At 33.9% G+C, this 22,039-nt stretch overlaps 1 protein-coding gene across 1 annotated transcript; it reads right to left on the reverse strand.

The window, feature by feature from the left end:
• Positions 1 to 3,260: 3,260 nt before the first annotated feature.
• Positions 3,261 to 10,772, reverse strand: LOC129886614 (polygalacturonate 4-alpha-galacturonosyltransferase). Its single transcript, XM_055961378.1, has 11 exons — positions 10,513 to 10,772; positions 10,172 to 10,325; positions 6,675 to 6,709; positions 6,541 to 6,600; positions 6,303 to 6,440; positions 6,114 to 6,192; positions 5,983 to 6,029; positions 5,523 to 5,857; positions 5,070 to 5,427; positions 4,185 to 4,772; positions 3,261 to 3,905 (listed from the first exon to the last, which is right to left on the reverse strand). The coding sequence occupies exons 2-11, from the start codon at positions 10,320 to 10,322 to the stop codon at positions 3,630 to 3,632; spliced, it is 2,067 nt and encodes a 688-aa protein (XP_055817353.1). The 5' UTR covers positions 10,323 to 10,325; positions 10,513 to 10,772; the 3' UTR covers positions 3,261 to 3,629.
• Between the last annotated feature and the right edge of the window lie 11,267 nt (positions 10,773 to 22,039).

Below are 22,039 nucleotides of genomic sequence, written 5' to 3' on the forward strand. Positions count from 1 at the left end.
TTCTTTTATTTACTATATTTTATACTAATTAACTCCTCATTAATTATTGACCACCCATCAGCCGCCGCCCCTCCAAACCCCGATCGTCTTCTCCGTCAAAATGGGGAGAAGAATTCTTCTTCTTCTTAATGGGTTTTGAAAGAAAAAAAAATCAAGATTCAAAATGGAGAGTAAATAGAGGTGGGTGTAAAGAAGAAGAGGGTATGTGGGTGTGAAGAAGAAAGAACGTGGGGGTGGGGTAATTTTTATTTTTTTTAACTTTTATAGAATCTGATACGCTGCTCCTTTTTTTTGCCACGTCAATTTTAAGGGGGTAATAGTTTCACTTTTAGGTAGTTTAGGTGTGTAATAGATCGCCACGATAATTTAAGTGTGTAACTGACTTTTCGGTATAACTTCAGGAGAAAATTTATGTCTTTTCCCTATTAATTGAGCAAACTATAGTTCATAAATAAGATTTCATAATATCTGAATGCGTTGAATTGGTATATCATATATTTTCATATTCTTTTTATAAATAAATGTTGATGATTATAAATTTTCAGACACATATAACTTTATAAAGATTCATTAGTCAATAATAATATCAACTAGCTATTGTGTAATATAGTTATTTCGCATGGTAGAACAATATTTTCACGCTAGTGTGTGTTTTTGAAAATTTAAAATGATAGATTTTTTTGAAAAAAAACCAACAGTACTTAAATCAGTGTCATCTTTGTATATGCCAAAAAAAAAATATATCAATATTACCATTATTGTAGCTTTGATTTTTCTCCCCCATCTGTTCACATCATTGTAAAGTTATCGCACAATCTGTGCTATGAACTACGTGTTGAGCATGTTATGGCTAGATTGCATATGATGCTAACAAATTTCGTCGACACAATTAATTATAATGCCTTTATATACTTATGATTGAAATCTTCCGTGGACATACAATATTAATCAATCAATCACGTTATTTCAGTCATACATGCACGTGCGGAGCGGATATACAATTAAATTTATATGCATCAACAGGGTAAATTTATTTTATACTATCATATTATTGAAAAGAGTTTTACACGTAATTTTTCATAGGAAATTAAACTATTAATCTTAAAAATTGCGTAAGTTGTTACAACACGTAAAATTAGAGCATATATAACACGGCTTCATACTCGTCAAAGAAGAAGAAAGAAGCATTTTCAGTTTTGAATTAAAATTTGTTAAAACTGACTAAATTTTAAATAAGTGATTCTTAAGAACCAAATATGTTTTAAATTGGAAGTGCCTACATGTGGTGTGTCATTTCCACGAAGGAAACATAAATGCTTAAGGACCTAATAACCTCATCTATATTACTATATATACGTGTGTTTGGATTTTGGAATGAACATATATATACTCATTATATTACTACGAATATTTACACTTTTATCAAGTCTATAATTAAGTAGTCATCATTACATTCAAATTGTATTTATCAAGTCTATAATTAAGTAGTCATCATTACATTCAAATTGTATTTATATATTGATAGAACATCCTATATATAGATTAAGCAATCCAGCGGAGAAAGCTGGTAATTAGCATTTATGTTAAGGCTAGAGCAGTAAATTTATATGAGTTGCATGTACTAATTAACAGAAAGAGGGCAACAGCCCATGTTACCTCACATTTGTTTCCTGTTTTTTTCTTGGTACTTTTCTGAATCATAGAGGATGTGACATATGCAAATACGTACTATATATACTTTAAATCATATTTAGACACATATAATATATGCTCACTTTCCCGAAATTCTATTTGCACTTCGGATTCGAGAAATACATAGAATAAAATTCTCTTGCATTTTGTACGTTCACCACACAAGATATTATTAATATTTGTATCGCAAATTCAAAGGTTTAGGCTTGTTGTATTGCAAATAGCCATGACTCTAGATAGGAAGAACTGAAAGTTGCGTATTATGATAGAAGGTTTAGGCTTGCTATTTGTTATTGTCTATCGTAGTACTAGTCGTATCCTTATAGTTCTTGTCATATGTTATTTATTGTGTTTCGATTATCACACTATTTTGTTGTTGTTAATGTTTCTTCCTTGTAGACGTTACAATGCTTTTCTTATTAATTAGGGGTGTGCAAAAAACCGAACCGACCAATAAACCGAAAAAAATGTTATTAGGTTATTGCTATTGGGTTAAAGGATTTTTAATGGTTTTGTAAAAAAAATTATCGGGTTATCGGTTCAGTATCGATTTTTAGTATTGGGTTATTGGATAAACTGATAACCAATTAAGACGGTAGTAATGTACTACTTTACCCTTCATAAATATTAAATATTAGCAATAATTTAACATAACTAGACACTATATCAATACGCTACAGTCTTCACAATACTTCTACTTCACACTAGACCACTTTAGTCTTTCTTCAAAACCTAAATATTAAAGTACGTAAAGACTAAGAATTGTTCAAGATTGTCTTGTTGAGCTGCTTGGTTTTAGTTTTAATTAGTTTTACTTTGTAATTGTAGCTTTTGCAAGTTTGTAAACGTCTATAATTTAATTAACATCAGAAATTTCATATTATGTTTTGGTTGTAACATGTAATTATAGCTTTCGTTCTACATCTGTTCTTATTGATACAATTTCTCATTATCTTTCTTGTTTGAGTATTTCAAAGCATTTACGTGCTTACAGCTTATTTGGTTGTTTCACGCTAAATTGTTAGAGAAGTGAGAAGTCATATATTTATTTTATGAGCACTTTCTTATTGGGTAAATCGAAAACCGAACGGTTAACGATCAAAAATCGATAAACCAAAAATCGATAAAAATATCTTATTGGTTTATGGTTTAGTGTATTTAAAAACCAAAAATCGATAAACCGAACCGACCGATGCACACCCCTATTAACTACTATGATTTCTTCATTATTTTCTTCTTCCTTTACTTGGGTTTGATACACTTGAGCCAAAAATCTTTCAGAAACAGTGTCTCTACCTCCACGAGGTAGTAATAAAATTTGCATACACTCAACTCTCCTCAGACCCTACTAGTGTATTTAGTGGGATTTCAGCAGGGTATATTATTGTTATTGTTGTTGTATTGCAAATTCAAATTAAGGATAAAAAGATCCCGCGCTAGACGTAAAATTAGTTCCTTATTCTTATTCATTGCTCCTCTTTGTACTCCGTTACTCTCTGGATTTGTTTTTCCACAGAACGTTGTAGTATATATCTATCTATTGGTATAAAATTTTGCAACTGTGGAAGTAAACTCAACTCACAGAAGTTGGATTTAATTCTAGAATATAAGTCAGTTGCTGGTCAAAGAATACACTAGAGTAAATAAAATTACAAACTCTTTGTTTTACCTATATAATTGAGCATTAGCTCCAAGCAGAGGGGACGGGTTACCGACGAACAAGGGATCAGACAGCAGAAACTGTAAAATGAATATATATTGGACTCACAGGGGAAGAATAAAGAATTAAGTGACATTTGCTCGAAGGAGACAAGACAAATGTTGCTATAGAAGAGCTCTCATCAGCCACAAGCAAATTATAGACAGGTGACCAGTCTGTCACACAGAAGGCGAGACAAAAGAGTAGATCTAACTGTGTTGCGGCTTTCATTGAACCTTCATTCACTTAGTTTACAGCTACGCATGTATGGATGGTCAAATTTTATATATTTTGTCCAGTACGACCTGTACTTTGTCATTGCCAACTCCAGCCACGGTTTCATGTTACCATTGTAATGTACCACGGCTGCATTCTCAATATCTGACCGATCAATGCTTGGATTGTATCCCAAACCGAGCACATGCCACGACTTGTCTAGTGGATGTGTGAGCCCGTAAAATGTGATCAGCCCTGGAGGTAGAGTTCCCAGTTTCCAAAGGACCCTGTCTTCATTCTAATGCAAAGGTAGAAGAGAAACAAAGTCCAACTTAGTAAAGACCTCAAATATCAACTAAATTCTATATTAAGGAAATATTAGGTTCTGTGAATAAATATCTTTTTTGTTTTTGTTTTTTGGGGAATAAATATCTACATGGGTGTAAAAACAATTTAGGAAGGAGAAACATCAAGCTTAGTCCATATGTCATTTTACATACTTCATGTGCTATGAAAACTGTTAGAACCAAAATTAAAAAATTACCAAGACGGATGGAAAGGTAACAAGAATTCTTACCATGTTTTGCCACTTGTGATAAATGCCTGTTATATCTTTCTTCTTCCACTCCTTAAGATCAAACATGTTCATGCCATATGCCCACCCACAGGCATTTGGATCAAAGTTTCTAGCAATATGAGGATTTGAGAAGTTTAGGTACTTGTCAAAACGATGAAAACTCTGACCACAGGTCTCAACTGCACCATTCACTTTCCCATGAAGGTCAACTGACCACAATCCTGTTAAGTCTTTCTGAACAACAATGTCATCATCAAGAAAAAGGATCTTATTCAATTTTGGATAAACCTGAGGGAGATAAAACCTTAGGTGATTGAGCATTGAAAGATATTTGGGGTTCCGGTACTTCAAGTTAGAAGAACCAGCAGATAAGGTGTTGGGATGAGCAGCCTTGAAATAATATTCTTTCATAGCAGCAGATTCTAGCTGCCGCAGAACAGGACAATATGAAGAATTAAGCCACTTGAATTCATCAACATTTTCAACATGGATTGTAGCTTTTCCAGGAGGGTTCAACAAAAACCACATGTTCATAGCTCCAAAGTTCAATTTATCACTGACTAGATGAAATACATGTTTTTCTGGTTCCTGCAAAATATCAACTAGCATCTTCATAAACCCACTAGAGACATAGTGCTAATTTCATTAAAGCCAATAATATAGGTGATGAACAACAGAAAAATGCAAGGCAATGAAATATATTCAAGGGTACCCCAACTATAGCATGCTTTTTAATGTTTGGTGATTGTTATCATGAATTGGATGAGAATGATAGTGCACCGGCAAGTAACAAGCTGGAAAGTGAAATAGAATTTCTCTCAGACACAAAACGATCTTTAAAGGAAAATGTGGATGATGGTCTCCGAAATATCAAAAAAAACTCACCTTAGCATTCACAATAGTTGAGTTGACAACGACTGAAGCAGCCAAAACATTATCAGAAAATAGGGCATAATGGAAGAGATCAGGATTTTCCAGATTCTCGCTTCTTGGGAACTTTCTTTTTTCAGGAGGAAGGAGGTAATAATCAATAGTCAAACGCATGGACAAGCAATGAATCCCATTCGGTATAGTCTTTGCAGCTAATTGGCTCAAAAAAGTGCTTTGCCTCTTCAAACCTCTGACTTGCTCATCTGCAGATTGCAGCATTGCTCTGAGTTTCGTTGTCACGAGCTTGCAGTCATAGAGCTGCTCTCTAGCTTTAGATAGCACTTGACCCATAGCTTTCATTTTCTCATGTGCACTATTGAACAGGGGAACATGAATGTATTACTCACCACTATATGAAGCAGAGAGAAAGCAACTTGATCAAGCATGCAAAAAAGTCAAAAGAAATACCTGCGTGTTAGATCAGCATCCGAGCTTGCATCACCTAACGCACGCTGACTTTCTTTAAGCCGAGCCTGTAAGTCATGGGCCAATTCAAGTTTTTTTTTCATTGTTGCAATGCTTATGTACACCCTTGCCATAATCATTTGATCTCGCATCAAGCGCACTGTTGAATCAGTGTTATCATTATCATTTTCTTTCCTCCATACGCTGTACTTTCCCAGCACAGAAGAGTCAACTGACTTGGAGCGTTCGATGGCAGCATTTTCAAGCTTCACAGTCACATCAGCATCTCGTTTCACTAAATCAGCAGCACGCTTTTCACGTCTTCTCTCTCGCAATTGCTGCAGAGCAGATTGAAAAATAGCTATAACTCAATTATTCATAGACACAAGGCAAGTCTCCAAATGCTGATATCAGAAGTACATAAAGTCGATGCAAGTCTAAATCGCCCGATAATCATACTTACCCTTCTGGCCAACTTAGCGGGTGAATCCAGAAACTGGGAATGATCCCCTGGAAAATAAGATAGTCTTTTTGATTATTCGTATGTGCACGAGGCATTAAATTTATCACCAAGATCTGTAACAAGCTATTTACCATCAACAGGACTATCGTGTTTGCCTCTGGTGATTTCTGGTTTGGAATCTGCAGCAGCTACCTGACTTTGCATATTTACCTGTGAACATCAAAAAAGATAACAAAGTCAGTATCTTGCTAGTCACATGATTTTTCAGGACACAAATTTTAGTTACAAAAATCCAAGCTTAGCCTGACTTTCATCCAGACCTTTGCATTAGCTGCACTTTCCTTGGATATGATTTCTTGCCCAACAAATTTCCATGAGGCAGACAAGTTGTTCTTTCTAAGAGAATCAAGACTGAGAGGTCCTAAATCAGCTGTACTGGCTTTGATGACGTCAATCACCTGAAAAGTCACAATTACTTGAGAGTCGAAATTATCCTCATTGTAGACCAAAAGGGGAGTGCTAAACTTGATAACAAAATTCAAACAATTGGAAACTTGCCTCTTTTGTCAACAATGGTTTGATTTGTTGCAGAGCAAGCCTCTCTCTCCAATGTAGATCCTGCAGCAGAATGAAAATTCTCCTTATTCAACTACATTCAGAAACCTGTAATTCTAATCGATGGCAAAGCCTACCTGTTTACTTGAAGTGGTTGAAAAATCATTATGATCTGCAGAAGAACAATAAGTTGAGTTAGAACAACTTAGAATAATGTGCGAGACAACTGTAGTATTTGTAACAATTACATCATGAGTATTTCATCCCACAAGAACAATAATAAACATCCATTTTGAAGTGAGAACAGCCACTTATGCAGCTGTTACCTTAGCTTTCTCACTCATAAGATGCCAATTGACAACAATCAAAATAATGCTGGTAACCCCAAGCCCTCCACCAACAAGAATAACCCTCGCCCCTTCCAGCAAAATATTGTAAGTGACCTGCTTTCTCTTTAAGGAGTCCAATGAAGTAGCTTTTAAATCTTACTAATCTGAGATACCATTAGTAATTGGCAATATCTGAGATTCCGTTTCTCAATCTCAACATGTTTAAGAATATACTCCCTCTGTTTCATGTTGCATGGCCCCTATACCAAAAATAGATGTTTCATGTTACTAAAAATACCCTCATTCTACCCTTAGTATTAAATAATTACGTAAAGTAGTAGTAGTCAAACTTAGAGTTCCAAAGCATTATTAATAAGGTTAGTTTAATAAAATACATCTCTCAATCTCATTAAAGTTCTCTTAAGGGGTGTATCAGATCAACAGGGGCCAATTAATATGAAGTGGAGGAGTAATAAATATCTGACATGATTTTAGAGAATGCTAAGAGTCAACCATCTAACTGACTTAACAGGTCTTGTTAAATGGATAGACAAGAAGTTGACCAGTTGAACTAAACTAGTGTCCAGGAAAAAAAAGAGAGTATAGAATAGCAGAATGAAAACCAAGTAAGCTGAGCTAAAATATACAAAACTATATCTATGCAATAGCAGATCAGGTATAATTGATCTTCCATCAAGAATGAAACATCACACTACAAACGTTTCCCAAGTTCAAGCTAGGCATTAAGCTCATAGATGGTTACAGTAAACATGACAAGCATACAAATTTTTAATAAGCAAAACATGACAAGCGTACAAAAAACCATCACCCCTTTTGCTATCACTGTCTTGGTGTATATACTAACGGAAATTTTGGATTTATCAAAAGAAAAAAACTTCAGCTCACATCCTACAAGCTCGCAGTCTTTGAGAAAGGGACTGACCACATTGAATCTTATTGTACGCAACCTTACCTTACATTTCTATTTCCGCGGCTTAAATCTCTGACCTTCTAATCAGACAACAGCAACTACTATGTTTGCACCAAGGCTCTCCTTCCATTTACCAAAAATAAGTTGGTTGCAGTGCTGTAGCTTATTTGAGTTGCACCTACGATCCATCTTTTTCCAATTTTTTATCATTTTCAAACTTCTATTCTAGTATTATATAGCATAGAGCTAAGAATAAGAATATCTGACCTACAGAAGAAAGAATAAAGTGGGTTTACCCTAGGACTTTACAATGCTCTATATCAACAAGTTTTTGATGGAGCAAGATGGATGCACATCTTGATAAGGGAGGATATACATGGAATACAAGACTCTGAAGTATGTTCTCCAAATTCCAAAAATGTGGTATCAGTCTCCCCTTCATGGATTACCATTCCTAGCAGAGGAGAATAACTAATAACTATTTTATTTTTTTTGGACCAAATCTACCTTGTCAAGCACCCTGTGTGAACGCGGGATGCTCTCGCAAACCTCTACTAGCATATTAATATCCAAAAGTAAAATACACAGAGGAGTGAAATATAGTACACTAGTTTCTTAAAGTAATGATGTTATGATATAACCTAATAGAGGCACATCTTTTCCATTCAATTTTACTTTGTTCCATAGTTGTTTTGCTATGGGTGATCTTCTAAGTTCTAATTCATTGCAAGAGTATAAAGAGGTTTTGATTTAGTATGACTCAAGTACTCAACTAAGATTATTTTGAGGAGTATTGAGTCCACCCAGCTTATTATCACTTCTGAAACATACTACTCTTTCCATCACAAACTATTTGTCCTTTTTATCTTGGGTTGTCGCAAAGGTGAATCCAATTCGCTAAAAGGGAAGTCTTTATCCAACAATCTCCAGCAATTCTTTGAAAATAAACCATCAAAATAACCTTTTAACCAGTACTTTAGTATTTACTTACACTTACTAAGATAATATATAAGTCAAATTAACATCTTAGTCTTTGTGTCCAATCAAAAACCTCATATAAAGGGATGGAAGGAGAGTACTAAAAAGCTGATGAAAGGTAACACATCACAAGAGTTCTAGTCCTCAGACTAATACCTATACAGTAAACAGTCAACTCCTATGAATCTAAAATTAAATTGATAACACAAAAGCATGCAGCATGCAGTTTCTGCCGCGCATCTAAAAAAAATTGGTAACCTGAAATCAGAATACAAATTCATGTCCACAAGACATCATCATAATTCTCTGCCTAATGCAGAGCAACTGAAATTATTTCAACCAAAATAAACAAATGTACTGTTCCTTTTTTTAACCTCAACAGGAACATGTTGGCATAAATACAACATATGCACATCAACAGAAAAATCCTATATATCCATTAACACAGTAAGAATTAAAGCCAAAGCCCACCACCCCTCAACAGAAGAGAGTTGATACTAGTACTCCCTAACTCCATGTAAGAAGCCAATAGATCACAGGAGCAGCAGAATAGGCAAATCAAATTCCACTACTGAATCTGTCAACTCTCAATAGAAATGGCTAACTAGCCAAAAATTTATCAACACTTGAACACTTCAAGCATTGTAAACCCTTCAGATTTCCCAAATCAACATGCTTCATAGTTGGCCAATATCCATAGATGGTTGGTAAACATGGGGCATCAAGGCCACTTTAGCACAGGTATATGATATCTTCTCTCTTTCTTTTATTTTATAGCACAAGTATATTTTTTGACAGGAAGTGCACAAATCAAAGAGTGAGTTTGTCACTATGAAAGAAAGAGCCTTGTGTCCCATTTACATTAAATAGTCTCCAACTAGATGCAACAAAACTTAGTTAATGCTACCAACATCAACATGATGAACTCAACAAAAAGAGTTCAGCAAACTTTTTAGCCTAAAATACAATGTAGCTTCAAGCATTTAACAAAGAACACAGTTGTAAAGAGAAAGGGATTGTATTATAAAGCAAGCACTAAGTAAGTATTGCAGTATTTACAAGTTAGCAAAAAACCAACATAAGAATCCCTTTCCAGTCTTAGAGGCTAAAGTAAGTTAAAGTATTGATTATACTTCATTTACAAGTTCCTATTTACACCAAAAGGAAAGCAAAAGTATGCAATTAAACTTGGGACTGAGACATGGTTGAATACATATAATCAAAGAATGCAGTTAACAAAAGAAACTAATCAAGGAGTTGTTTGTTGTAATCCATCACTCTCAATTTGTACTAACTAAGTTGACACACACACAACAATTTTCAGTAGAGAGATAAACACGAAAACGGAAGATAATCATACAAATACTGTGTCTTAATGAGAGAAATATAAACTAACCAAAAGAAGTAGAGGTGTAAAGGCCACGTCCAACAAAGAAAATCAATGGAGCAAGGAATGAACAGAAGATGAGAATCACAACTGGGAAGCTAGATCCAGTACTTCTGTTCCTTTGGGTGCCTAAACCTGATGAACCCCTCTTCAATGCCATGTCCTGTTCCCCAGAACAAGAGTCAATAAACCAACACACAAACACAAATTAACACATATACAGCACAAATTGCCATTAAAAGCGTAAAAATAAGCCCCAAAAAGAAGTAACAAAAAAAACCAAAGGGAAACAACAATGACCCATCAAAGATTGCACCCATAAAAGAAGTAAAAAGAGAAAGAGAGATTACATAGGGACTTCCAAGAAACGAAAAGATTGGATTTTTCGGACTATGGATGATTCTTGAAATCACAATGTGATTAGAGAATCATGGCCTCTGATGAATGAAAGGGGGAAATGGGTATCGGAAAAGAGAGAATATATGAACAAGAAGAAGAAGAAGAAAGAGATCTGAGAAATTGGAGTTTGATGGGAAAAAATGTATAATTCTTTTTTGCCTTTTCTCTTCTATCTTCTCTCTCTTTCAATTTCTGATTATCCTTTTTTTTTTTGCTTGGCTTAAGAAATAATCCGTAGTGGAAAGTAGAGCCAACGGCGTCGTTCTTACGCCGACACGGACCACACTTCTCAACTTGTAATTATTTATGGTTATAAGGATTGGGATTACGAGAGTCATATACTATGGTTATTCCTCTTGAAATAATTAATTATTTTAAAATTATTATTTATATTTAATGTGAAAATAAAATAATATTACAATTTAAAAATAATTAATCTTGAAATAAATTATATATTCCTGCTTCATAATTATATGATTCTTGGGAGAGGAAACATCATGTAGGGTATCCTTTATAATCCGCGATGCAACTAATCAATGAACTAAAGAAGGTTGCCAAACTATTTACTCTTGTAAATGGTTTTGTTTTTTTTTGTATTTTGGATAATTTACACTCCAAAATGAACAATTAATTATTCAAAGTAGATATTGTTAAACTTATGTCTATATTATTGTCCTATATATGAATGGAATTTTATTTATCTTAAATATGTAATCCCATATGAATGAAATTATGTGTCTTTAAATATGTCTTTTGTATTAACTTATTTACAAAGAAGCCCTATGGCCTCAACGCTAGGCAGGAACAGCAGAAGAATTCAAAGCGCCTTGGGCATGCAATCCAAAAAGATAGAAAGACCGCTCGCTCGAAGAAAACTCTTTTAGAGCCTGGTACTAGCCAAGCCCCCTCTCCAACCAATCAAGTGGCTGAACGCTCCCTCGACTCGGCAACAAGAGTCGGTTACGGAATAGCCTTTTAGTCGGCTTAGCGGTAAATGCGCAAAATGTGACTCACCTGACGATCTTATTCTATATAGTATCTCGTTGGACAACCACTATGTTTATATCCTTTCTTTCTCATACAAAGTGCGTATACACTTAACAAAATCACTTCTTCTTTGAACAGTAAAGAGAGAAACAAATAAAAAAAGGGTCTGGCCCTCCTCGCTTCTCCTTGTTCCTGTTCCTAATTCCTCCCCGGGTAGTTCCCAATGTTTGGCACTTTCCATACTTCATGGGTGCAACATCAACAAATTCGCTCATGATCAAGTTACAACCTAAGATCTATGACCATATTATATTAACTGTTCGTATTTCGTTTATTCCATTGGTATGCTCCTAGATACCTGTAATTGTGATCCGTTTACCAGAACCAAGGGGTCTTTCTGTAGAAACCTCCACGAACTATCGTCGTTTTTTGATGGTTTTTTCGCTTCTCACAGCTGCTCTTTCCACATCTCTGGATATCTGGTGCCAAATTGTCGTCCCTTTTCTTATTTCTTTGATAATAGAGTTGGCTATCTTTGTGGCATCGATTGTACAAGTTCATGAAGAGGGCTGGACGAATGGAATGAGGGAAAGTGTCTCGATCGACAAAAAAGAAGAGTAGCCTCCCTAGAACCTGGCAAAGTCATTATCAATGAATTCCCGAGCAATTCTCAACCAACATATGCAATTCATTTCCGTAAAGATTATAACACACAAGAAGACTCCTTACCGCTCCGTGAGGAGCGGGATGAGTGATACATCTGGCGAGCGTCGGTATTACGTTTAACTTCATCCACCCAAAATATATTTTTTGAAGTGATGGAGGATTTGGCTTAACACTTTTTGTATATATTTAAATAAATAAATATACAAAGATATGAATGTTGTGCCTAAGCTTGTGTCTCTTATAAAAGTAATTGAAATCTTGCACAATACTTTTTATGAATATATATATATATATCGAGTAATTTTACTCATTAAAAATTAGACAAATAAGAAAAAAAATTGTAGCATTTTTTTATTTTTATTGAAATTTGAATTTTGATTTTCTGTAAATTTTCACTTATGTCTTTGATTGTTATGACACACTTTAATTATTGACTACTTTAACCATCTTACAATGGAAACAACTTAATATAAGATAAATATTGTTCTGGAATTGATGGATACTCTGGATTTGATGTTAATTTACATAGCAGGAAGCACTATATATAGCTTCACCATATATTCATATAATGAACTTATGTAAAACTGGGACTGCATATCAAGTAAAAAAAAACACAAAATACCCTACAAAATGAGTTAAGATAAACATACGTTAATTCGATCGTCATAATTATATATAAAAAAATTTGTTGAATTTGTTTTTTTGGATGCAATACTGTAAATTGTGTTTCTAATTAATCGGACAAATTAATGTTCGATAAAATCACCCCAAAACAAATGGTCATTGTAATTGGGCCCAATTGTAAATCAGTTGTATGCACATCCTCAATATTTGCATCAAATCAAATGGGCAGTTGGAAATCTAGACTTTATTAATTACTTAAAATTAAGGAAAAGTTACATATTTATTTTCTTGTCAAATATAATTATAACTGTTAGCCATATATGTATATATATAACAAAATATAACTAGTTATGTATAGAAAATGTATATCCTACATAGTATGTATACATACACATTAATAGATAAAAATATATATTGACCAATTGTTATTTTGTTGAGCAGTTATATAATGTAAAAAAAATTCTAAAATTAAATGATACTCTCTCCGATCCATATTAGTGTTTCAGCTTTTACATTTTAACCCAAATCAAATGAGCTTTTACACATCAACACGATATTAATTGTTTTTCTTTTTAAATTTACCTTTATGTAGATAAGCAATTTTTTACATAATCAAGAAATCATATTAAATATATATTATTCTAAGGGTTATTTTATTAGAAATACATCTTCTAAGAATGTGTAAATTTCTTAAGGATAAAAAAAATCATATAATATGACTTAGAGAGTGTAAAAGTTTATGTGGAGTTTTATGTCACGTATATAATAATATAAGTATTAACTCAATAGAAACACATAAAATTCATCTAAGCTACATATTTAGTGACTTGATCATAAATAATTATGGCCGCTAGCCAATATACCTAATTTGTCAGCGATTTTTTAAATGAACAATTATTATTCAACATTATTACAACAGAGAAGCAAATTAAGTAGCTGACAAATTGGTCTCTCTGAATCGCAATCTTTTCACTTTCAAGAAATATTTGAATAACAATAACTCCCTTCTTCAAGTTAAAAGATCTTTTGACAGTAGATATATAGATGGGAATTATCAATTTACATTTATATCATCTCATGTATATACATAATTTAGGCTATCAATCAAGGAAGATTAGGATGCTAATTTCCTCAACTCACTGTGTAATGTCCCCTATTTTTGGAGATGAATAAAATGCCTTGCTTCTTGAAAAAAAATGTATTCAAAATTTCTCAAATACACAATTTAATTAAGGAGATTAGTTTTCCTAGGAAATTCTCAACTTCCGGGTCCATTTTATTTGTCATATTTTGTCACGCCCCGGGAGGGTACCCTAGACGTAACCGGCACCCGAAGGCCATTTCTGACCTCCGAGCGAACCACCTGGTCCAGTCACACATTCGTTCTATCACATTCTCTTAGCGGAACTCAATTAATGAAATACTATTCACAATATGGGGGCCGAAGGCCATACATGTTTAACTCGACAAAATAAATATAATAAAACTCCTCACAATAACCATTCAACCTCCCCACACTCCAGTCTATGAAGCCTCTATCAAAGTCTAAAAGGTGCCAATGACAAGCCCATGGCTACCAAGAAATCAAAGTAAAGGAAGCTACAACAAAACTATACAATAAGGTTCAACATCCTCCAGAAACTAGGAGGACTCACCAACTCGCTGGGAGTGTATGTGGATCTTCAACGGAGCGCCGGTCGATGATCTCTAGTACCTGTCTCTGCATCATGAAACGATGCAGGCCAAATGGCATCAGTACATGGAATGTACGAGTATGTAAAATGTCTGAATGCAATGAACATCAAGGAAGAATCAGTCAACTCAGAATCTCAACTCACATATATATATATACAGGACAACTCACTCAAATGTCCTAAGTCTAAACAAAAATATGATTTAGACGGGACCAATCACATATCATTTAACTCAGTCTGACTCAGAGTACTATCAAGATCTATCTGGGAGTTTCTCTTAACCGACAACCATCACTTATGAGCCAGTGACAGTACAACAAGCCGACATTGTTGCCGTGTCCGTTCATACTTTGCCAGGGCATGAACGAGTCAATCAATCATGGATCCAATCCAACCAAGTCATATAATGTCAGGACAAAACTCTCAGGGAAGCATCTGACTTTAACGGTTCAATCCCCCCTACGTTTGGCAACACATGTATTGGGTTCGAGTATGGACTATACTCTTGCCCAATTCGGTGCTCGATACTCCTTCCAAGACTCAATGCTCATAAAACTCCATCCAATCAACTCAATCAACTCATATCGACAAGTCTAATTACAACCCTGTCAACTCATAAACTCTATCACAATCGAATTTCTTCTAATCGTACTATCCGATCAATCTCAATCATCTCTTCAAAAAATTTAATTGCATAATTATAGCAATATATAGACATAACCAATCATTTACTCTATCCATTTGAGAAATCCTTGAGACTCATCACAACTCAAGACTTTAAATCACACTCTAAAATAGGCAACACTTCTTAGGAAAATAACCTCTTTTATCATAATCCACATAGTTAAGAAGATCAATAAAACATATTTAACAACTCATCTTCATCAACTCATATTCACATATAGGCTCATTTTGGGAACTCCTTGGCTCAACAACATCAACACATATAGGGTCAAATAAATAGGGGACAAAGTTCATACAAATATAAACTATACCAAGAAACTCTATTTTCATGAGCATCTAACCTCAAAGCAAGAGTAGGGAACATGAGTGGACTCAATCCATGTTTTAGATAGCCTTACATACCTTAAAATAGATGCTTGAAGAAACTTTGTTGTTGGGTCTTCAATGGAAGCTTGAGGTCTTGAAGCTCTTGGAACAATTCCTTGTTGGAAATGGAGAAGAAGAAGAAGAAGAAGAAGGAGAGAGAGAGAGAGAGAGGTTTCTAGGGCTTTTAGAGAGAGAGTGAGGGATTGAAAATGATCCCAAAATGTGTTAAGGCTGATACATATATAATTTGGGACAATTCCCAAATTGCCCCTTCTTAAAAGTTCTGAAAAATAGGCGAAAATGCACTTGGCACGATAGTGGCGCGTCGCGCCCTTGCAACGCCAGGCCAATTACGCCTAAAACCTGCACACCTCGTAGTGGCGCGCCGCGCCAAGGACCAAACTACGGAGGCACATTCTTGGCGCGATAGTGGCGCGTCGCGCCCTTATAGCGCCAAGGCCAAAGTTTCTGGGTTCTGAGAATTGGCTTGAAAAACCCTGCACACCTTTTAGTGGCGCGCCGCGCCAGAGCCCAAACTACTGAGGCATGTTTCTGGCGCGATAGTGGCGCGTCGCGCCACTGAGGCGCCAAGCCCAATTTTCCAGCAAATGCAACCCAGGCCTGAAAATCCCTGTTGTGCTAGTTCACCTTAGGATCGACGTATCTTTTGACTCCAAACTTCAAAAATTACATTCTTAGTGGCGTTGGAAAGAAGACTCGACGACCTTTAATTTGATGGGTCGTGGGCCACCCAGATTGTCGTCTTTCAAAAGATAGGGTTATTAGAAGTCGACCCTATACACGAACTCATCCTAAAACTTAACCACGATGAACCTTTTGGACTTGGCTTGGTCCTAGGGGTCCTCTATGACCCCACATCACCTCCAACACTCTTCAATTTCTCAGAGACTCGTCTTAACTCAAGCACATACTTCGAAATAAATACGGTTGACCCTACACGTGTACAAGAAAGGTCCGAATCTTAGGGAAAAATTTTGAGGGGTGCTACATATTTTGTTTAATATACCCCTTAAGAAAAGCATTAGCTAGAAGATATTTTAATTAAATAATTCTTATTTATTATTTCTCCCAATTTAATACTTTTCTCTTTTGCACCATATTAATATCTCTCCATATTTATGACTAAGCATAAATGTGGAAACAAACAATCAGTTATACCTTTATTTTTTCAAAATGACAACCATTTTGAACTATCTATTTTTAGTAAGACCGATAAGTAAAATGATAAGTAAAATTAACTGTTGTGCATTGTGTAGGTTTGTTTTTAGTTTAAAATTTAGAGCCAAACCTTTCCTCTTTTTTTTTTTCCTTCTCTTTTTGATACACTAGCTTCTTCAACAATGGTTTTTCTGGGAAAACAACATGTGATAGACTTTTTTGATATTCCTTATTTTTCCTATGTTTTATGTATAACTGGAGATGGGTACATGTATATATCTAATGTAGACCAGTAACATGTGCATGGAGTTGTCCCAGGAGGATAAGCATTCAAGAAACCAAATTCAACTGCTCAAAACCTAACTCAAGCCTCCCTGTCCACATTAATTGGGGATTGGGACATTGCCCATGAAAACCTCATGCCATAAAGGATATTTCAAAGGTACTGTTGCTGATTGCCAGGCGTTTGATCATAAGATTTGAGAGTTTGATTTCAAAACAACGTTTGGTTAAGAAGTAGATATAAAATTTTAATTTTAGCTTCAAGTAATGATTTTAAATTTCAAATTCTTCAAGAAGTATGATATTGAAATTTCAAATTGTGATTTTATTTTTTTCTTAAATGTAAAACTTGACGCATAAATTTATATTTTATTAAAAAGGACCCATTATTTTAAATTTTGCAACAAAAAAAAACTCACGCTCAACGTGAACAAATTGGTCACAACATACCATGGAAGGATTATATTAAAAAATTGCTAGTACTACTATTATTGATTTTTTGGACTAATGAATCTTTGTAAAATTTTATTTATTTAAAGCTTTGTAATAACACGTAATTGCAAGCATTTATTTATTAAAAAAAATCAAGATATGTGATTTATTAATGCATCTTCTTACGATCTTTTTGCACCTTATTTATAAACTATGATTTGCTCATTTGATAAGATTGTAGAAGAGTACGGGAAATTTTTGATGGTTTTTATAAACTGTGAGGTTTTCATGTTTATGAGGAAAAAAATACAACATGAAAAGTCTAAATTCCATAATTAAATAAAATTTTAACTTCAAAATAACCTGAATATTTTTTAAATCATGTCCAAACAGACCCTAAATTCTAACGAAGCTTCATGAATTCATAATTGATTTTATTTTATTTTTTAGATAATTGTTACTTTCAATGTTAAAGCTGTTTAATTCAATAAGAAAAAAAACAATAGAAAAAAAGGTTCAGTATTTACTTTTCTTCAATTCTTCGTAAGACTAATAAAGTATCGAATGATCGATTTGATTTGGTGATAAAAAAGATAAATATTTGTAATATTCTAACACCAACCAACGAATCAAACAATATCTTGATTCTTGATGATCAATATCTATATATAACAAAGAAAAACTAGAGAATTCTTTTAATTTGAATTCTAATATCTTCTCATAATCTAGGATTATTAATGGGCTCTCACCACTTGGATTTGATGATAATAACTACTCCATCCATTCAATTTTATTTATTCAGTATTTTAAAAAATATATTTTTATTTTTATTTGTTATTTTTTTACATATTAAAAAAAGATTAAAAAAACAAAATATTTTATCTTTAACATTAATTATTTATTCCGTACATTATTTTTCAAGACCTAAAACTATACATATATTAATCATTATTTTTTAATTAGCGTATAAAAGTCAAAAAAATAAACGAGTAAAAGTTAATGAAGAGAAGTATGCAAAGTGAATTTCATTAAATTCACCTGTATTTGATCAGTGGTGGAACTATTCAATTTGGTTCCCATAAGTGAGTAGATGGCTTGAAAGCTCAGCTTGTTTAGAAATGGAAATAGGACATTGAAATGCTAGGGACCGACCCATTAAAAACTTCTAAAAATGGAAAAATCTAACCATCACTACACCCCAGCAACCTGCCAAATTGTCTCCACTATTTACTTCCTTTTAATATAATCATTTGAAACCCCACTAACTCAATTAATTTTTATTTTAAAAAATAAAATAAAATTGGGGGTGGGGAAGTGTCATGATCCGAAACCGGCTGTGATGACACTCATTTCAATCCCCCGAGATAAGTCAGTCTAAAACTCAACGAAAAGCAAATGCAGAAGTAATTGAGATAAAACAAGGTTTAACTTAGTCAAAAACAAATAAATAATCTCAAAATCCCTCAAAACTGGTTGTCACGTGTACAAGTCACTAACACATTACCGAAGTACGGAAGAGAATACAGTCACAATGTCTTTGTCTCTAGAATAAGACTAAAACATAATAAAAGAGTAAAAGGTATCCGCTAGATGGATGTAACCGCTACCTCAACACTTGAAATGACAGCCGCAGATGTGGTAGAAAACACTAGGAGATCAAGCAGATACGGGCTCACAACCTACACAAGTGTAGAAGCAATGGGTGAGTACCAAACAACATGGTCAGCAAGTGGATAACTAAAACTAAGCAAAGCTTAATACATACAAGTACTCCTGTCATCCCAACCGAACCTTCTTAACTATAACCTGCATAAAACCAGCCCAATCTACACTCTACACAATAATAATTAATACAGTCCACTAATACTCATCAGTAGTCTCATCAAGTGAATCATATCAAGTCAAGTTCAACATATATAGAGCAGTAAGTGGTAAATACGAATTCACAAATATCAACAAAGTGCGATGCAATGCAATGAGATAATGCATGTCTGTCCTATCAGTACACATTCGCTGAATTATAGTTCGAAATCCATGGGGGACATTTCTGTCCATGTTACCTTCCACGGAGCGTGTGGCCCGACCCCTTTGTTTCATAATACCTGCCACGGAGCGTGTGGCCCGACCCCTTTATTTCATAATACCTGCCACGGAGCGTGTGGCCCGACCCCTTTTATTTCATATCATTTTCAGTCTCAACACAATATATCAGAACCAATGCAATCAATTCATGTTCATATAATTCACGATAATAACATGACAACAACAATAATTTTTTCTTTCTCACATCAACATAGTCATTTTACATGTCCAAAATAAATCCATAATCACAACATATCAATTCCACCAATACATGTCATTAGATTACCATTTTATACCCCTCATCTCCATTTTTAAAGCCAAACATACAGTCAATAACTCAGTCCAATTCTTATTACTCCCAGTACACATAACATGGATATACAGGCATCTACAAGCTTAAACTGAGGTTTAGAAATTCACCTGTCTCAAATAATCAAGCAATTACTCCGGAACTTGAGCCTTCCCCTTTGGTTGGGCTTCCAAATTAATGTAATCTAGTCAAATAAATAATCACAAGAAGATTTCGAAACTAACAACATTTATATCACTATATGTCTAGCCTAGACCCAAAAACTCACCCAAATCTATACTTCATTCCCTAAATCTCAAGCCTAGGGTTAAGACCCAATTTCTCCTAATACATAAAATCAAATGATCTTCATATAATACAATATGTGTAATATTTAATTACCTATCTCAATATATCAAAACTTAATTTATAAAATGATAACAAAATAATTATAATAATATATAAATAAGAACAAACGTCTACCATTGCAGTGACTTAAGTTAGAGAAATCCAATTTGCAAATTCATAATTCTTATGCCAAAATACACCACAATTACCCAACTATTCCATCATATATAAGAATATGACCATCCAATGATATGATTACACCCATATAGTCATAAACATCTTGGTTTCCCCAAGCCAAAAAAACCCACTTACTACAGACCACTTTTCATTTTTTTTCTCCTTTTGCAATTCAATTTGGCTTCTTTCTCATTCACATCCGACATTTACGATCCCTATTCATATACACAGAGATTTAGGTGCGGTGTATAATTTACCTGATGCAATTTGGTTCAAGTTTTTGATGTCGCTGAATGCTGTCCTCTTTTCTTTCGTCTAGGGCTATTAACCGCAGTTGGATTGTGTTATATAAAAAAAAACAATAACCTTCTTTAACTTATTTCAATAAATAGGTCAAGTGCTGTATGAAATTAAATAAATTATTAATTTGATCCACCAATTAAATTAATTCTCTAAAATTATCCATCAACTAATTAACCGAGGTTACCGAAAGATCTAAAATTTTCAACTTACATTTACGAAAAGGGTCTTCTATGAAAGGAAGATGACTATGAGGCCGTTTGGATGAGCTTTAAGTTGGTCAAAACCAACTTAAAACCCCTTTTTAGCTTTTGGACGTTTTGTCTAATGCTAACTTTAAGCCATAAAGTTCTTAAAATCAGTCAAAAATAAAAACTTAGGATTCCTAACTTTTTTTCCCTAAGTGCTTAAAGTCATTTTTTTAGCATGAAAATTGCTTTTATATCCCTTATATTTTAACTAAATTCCCAAACTACCCTTTTTATTCTTTTAACCCTAAAATTCACATCATTTTCCTCGTTTAAGCACTTTTATCCAAACACTCAACTGTTTATTTATAAAAATAACTTTCAGCACTTCAAAGTTCTAAAAACACTTCATACATAAAAGTTACTTTTTTTAAGCTCATCTAAACGGGCTCTATTTCTCAAAATGACCTAACGGGTCATTACAGGAAGGAGAAATGAGGAGGAGATTATAATGTAGGGAATCGAGTCCTCACCAATAAGGTGAAAGTTCAGATAGTCAACCAACTAAGCTACTAAAATTTCCCTAATTAATTTAAATTAAATAAAGTAAAATTCATTAAAGGGGAAGTATTTCTTATTAAGTTTTTTTTTTCATTCTGAGAACTCAAATCTTTCATTTGCGTGGTTTCAACTATATATTGGCAACCTTCTCAAGTAATTTAAGTCATAGTGGTTTGGTTTTGTGCTTGTTTATGGGCTTTTAATTTGATAAAATGATTTCTAAAAGATATATATATGTTACATACCACAAATTCTAAGGCATATGTTACAGAAAAAGATTATGGTTGGCTGAATTTGTTAAATATATTTTTATTTAGACACCTCAATAAAATACTATTTTTTGTGTGTAGTAGGATCGCGGAGTGTGCATAACCCACACATCACGTTGAATTAGCCTAAATTAAGACGACCGTTTTATCTTATATGCCGGCAGGCCATACCTTTTTTGTAATAATTAATATTATATGAACAAGATAGTAAAATGGAAAAATTTTCAATTAGAAAATGTCCCTAGTTGTAATGTGATGCATAAGTAAATTTTTAAGAACAAATATACACTTACACTACTCTAAGAAATAAAGAGAAATAAGAGTGTACGTACGTATACTAGTGTTAGAAG

This window comes from Solanum dulcamara, chromosome 4 (assembly GCF_947179165.1).
Source record: "Solanum dulcamara chromosome 4, daSolDulc1.2, whole genome shotgun sequence".
NCBI lineage: Eukaryota > Viridiplantae > Streptophyta > Magnoliopsida > Solanales > Solanaceae > Solanum > Solanum dulcamara.

Coding starts and splice junctions, on each gene's coding strand:
- LOC129886614 (XM_055961378.1), bottom strand. CDS start 10,322: ATGGCATTGAAGAGGGGTTCATCAGGTTTAGGCACCCAAAGGAACAGA. Junction 6,441..6,540: donor AACCATTGTTGACAAAAGAG/GCAAGTTTCCAA, acceptor GTGACTTTTCAG/GTGATTGACGTCATCAAAGC. Junction 4,773..5,069: donor CAACTATTGTGAATGCTAAG/GTGAGTTTTTTT, acceptor GATATTTTGCAG/GAACCAGAAAAACATGTATT.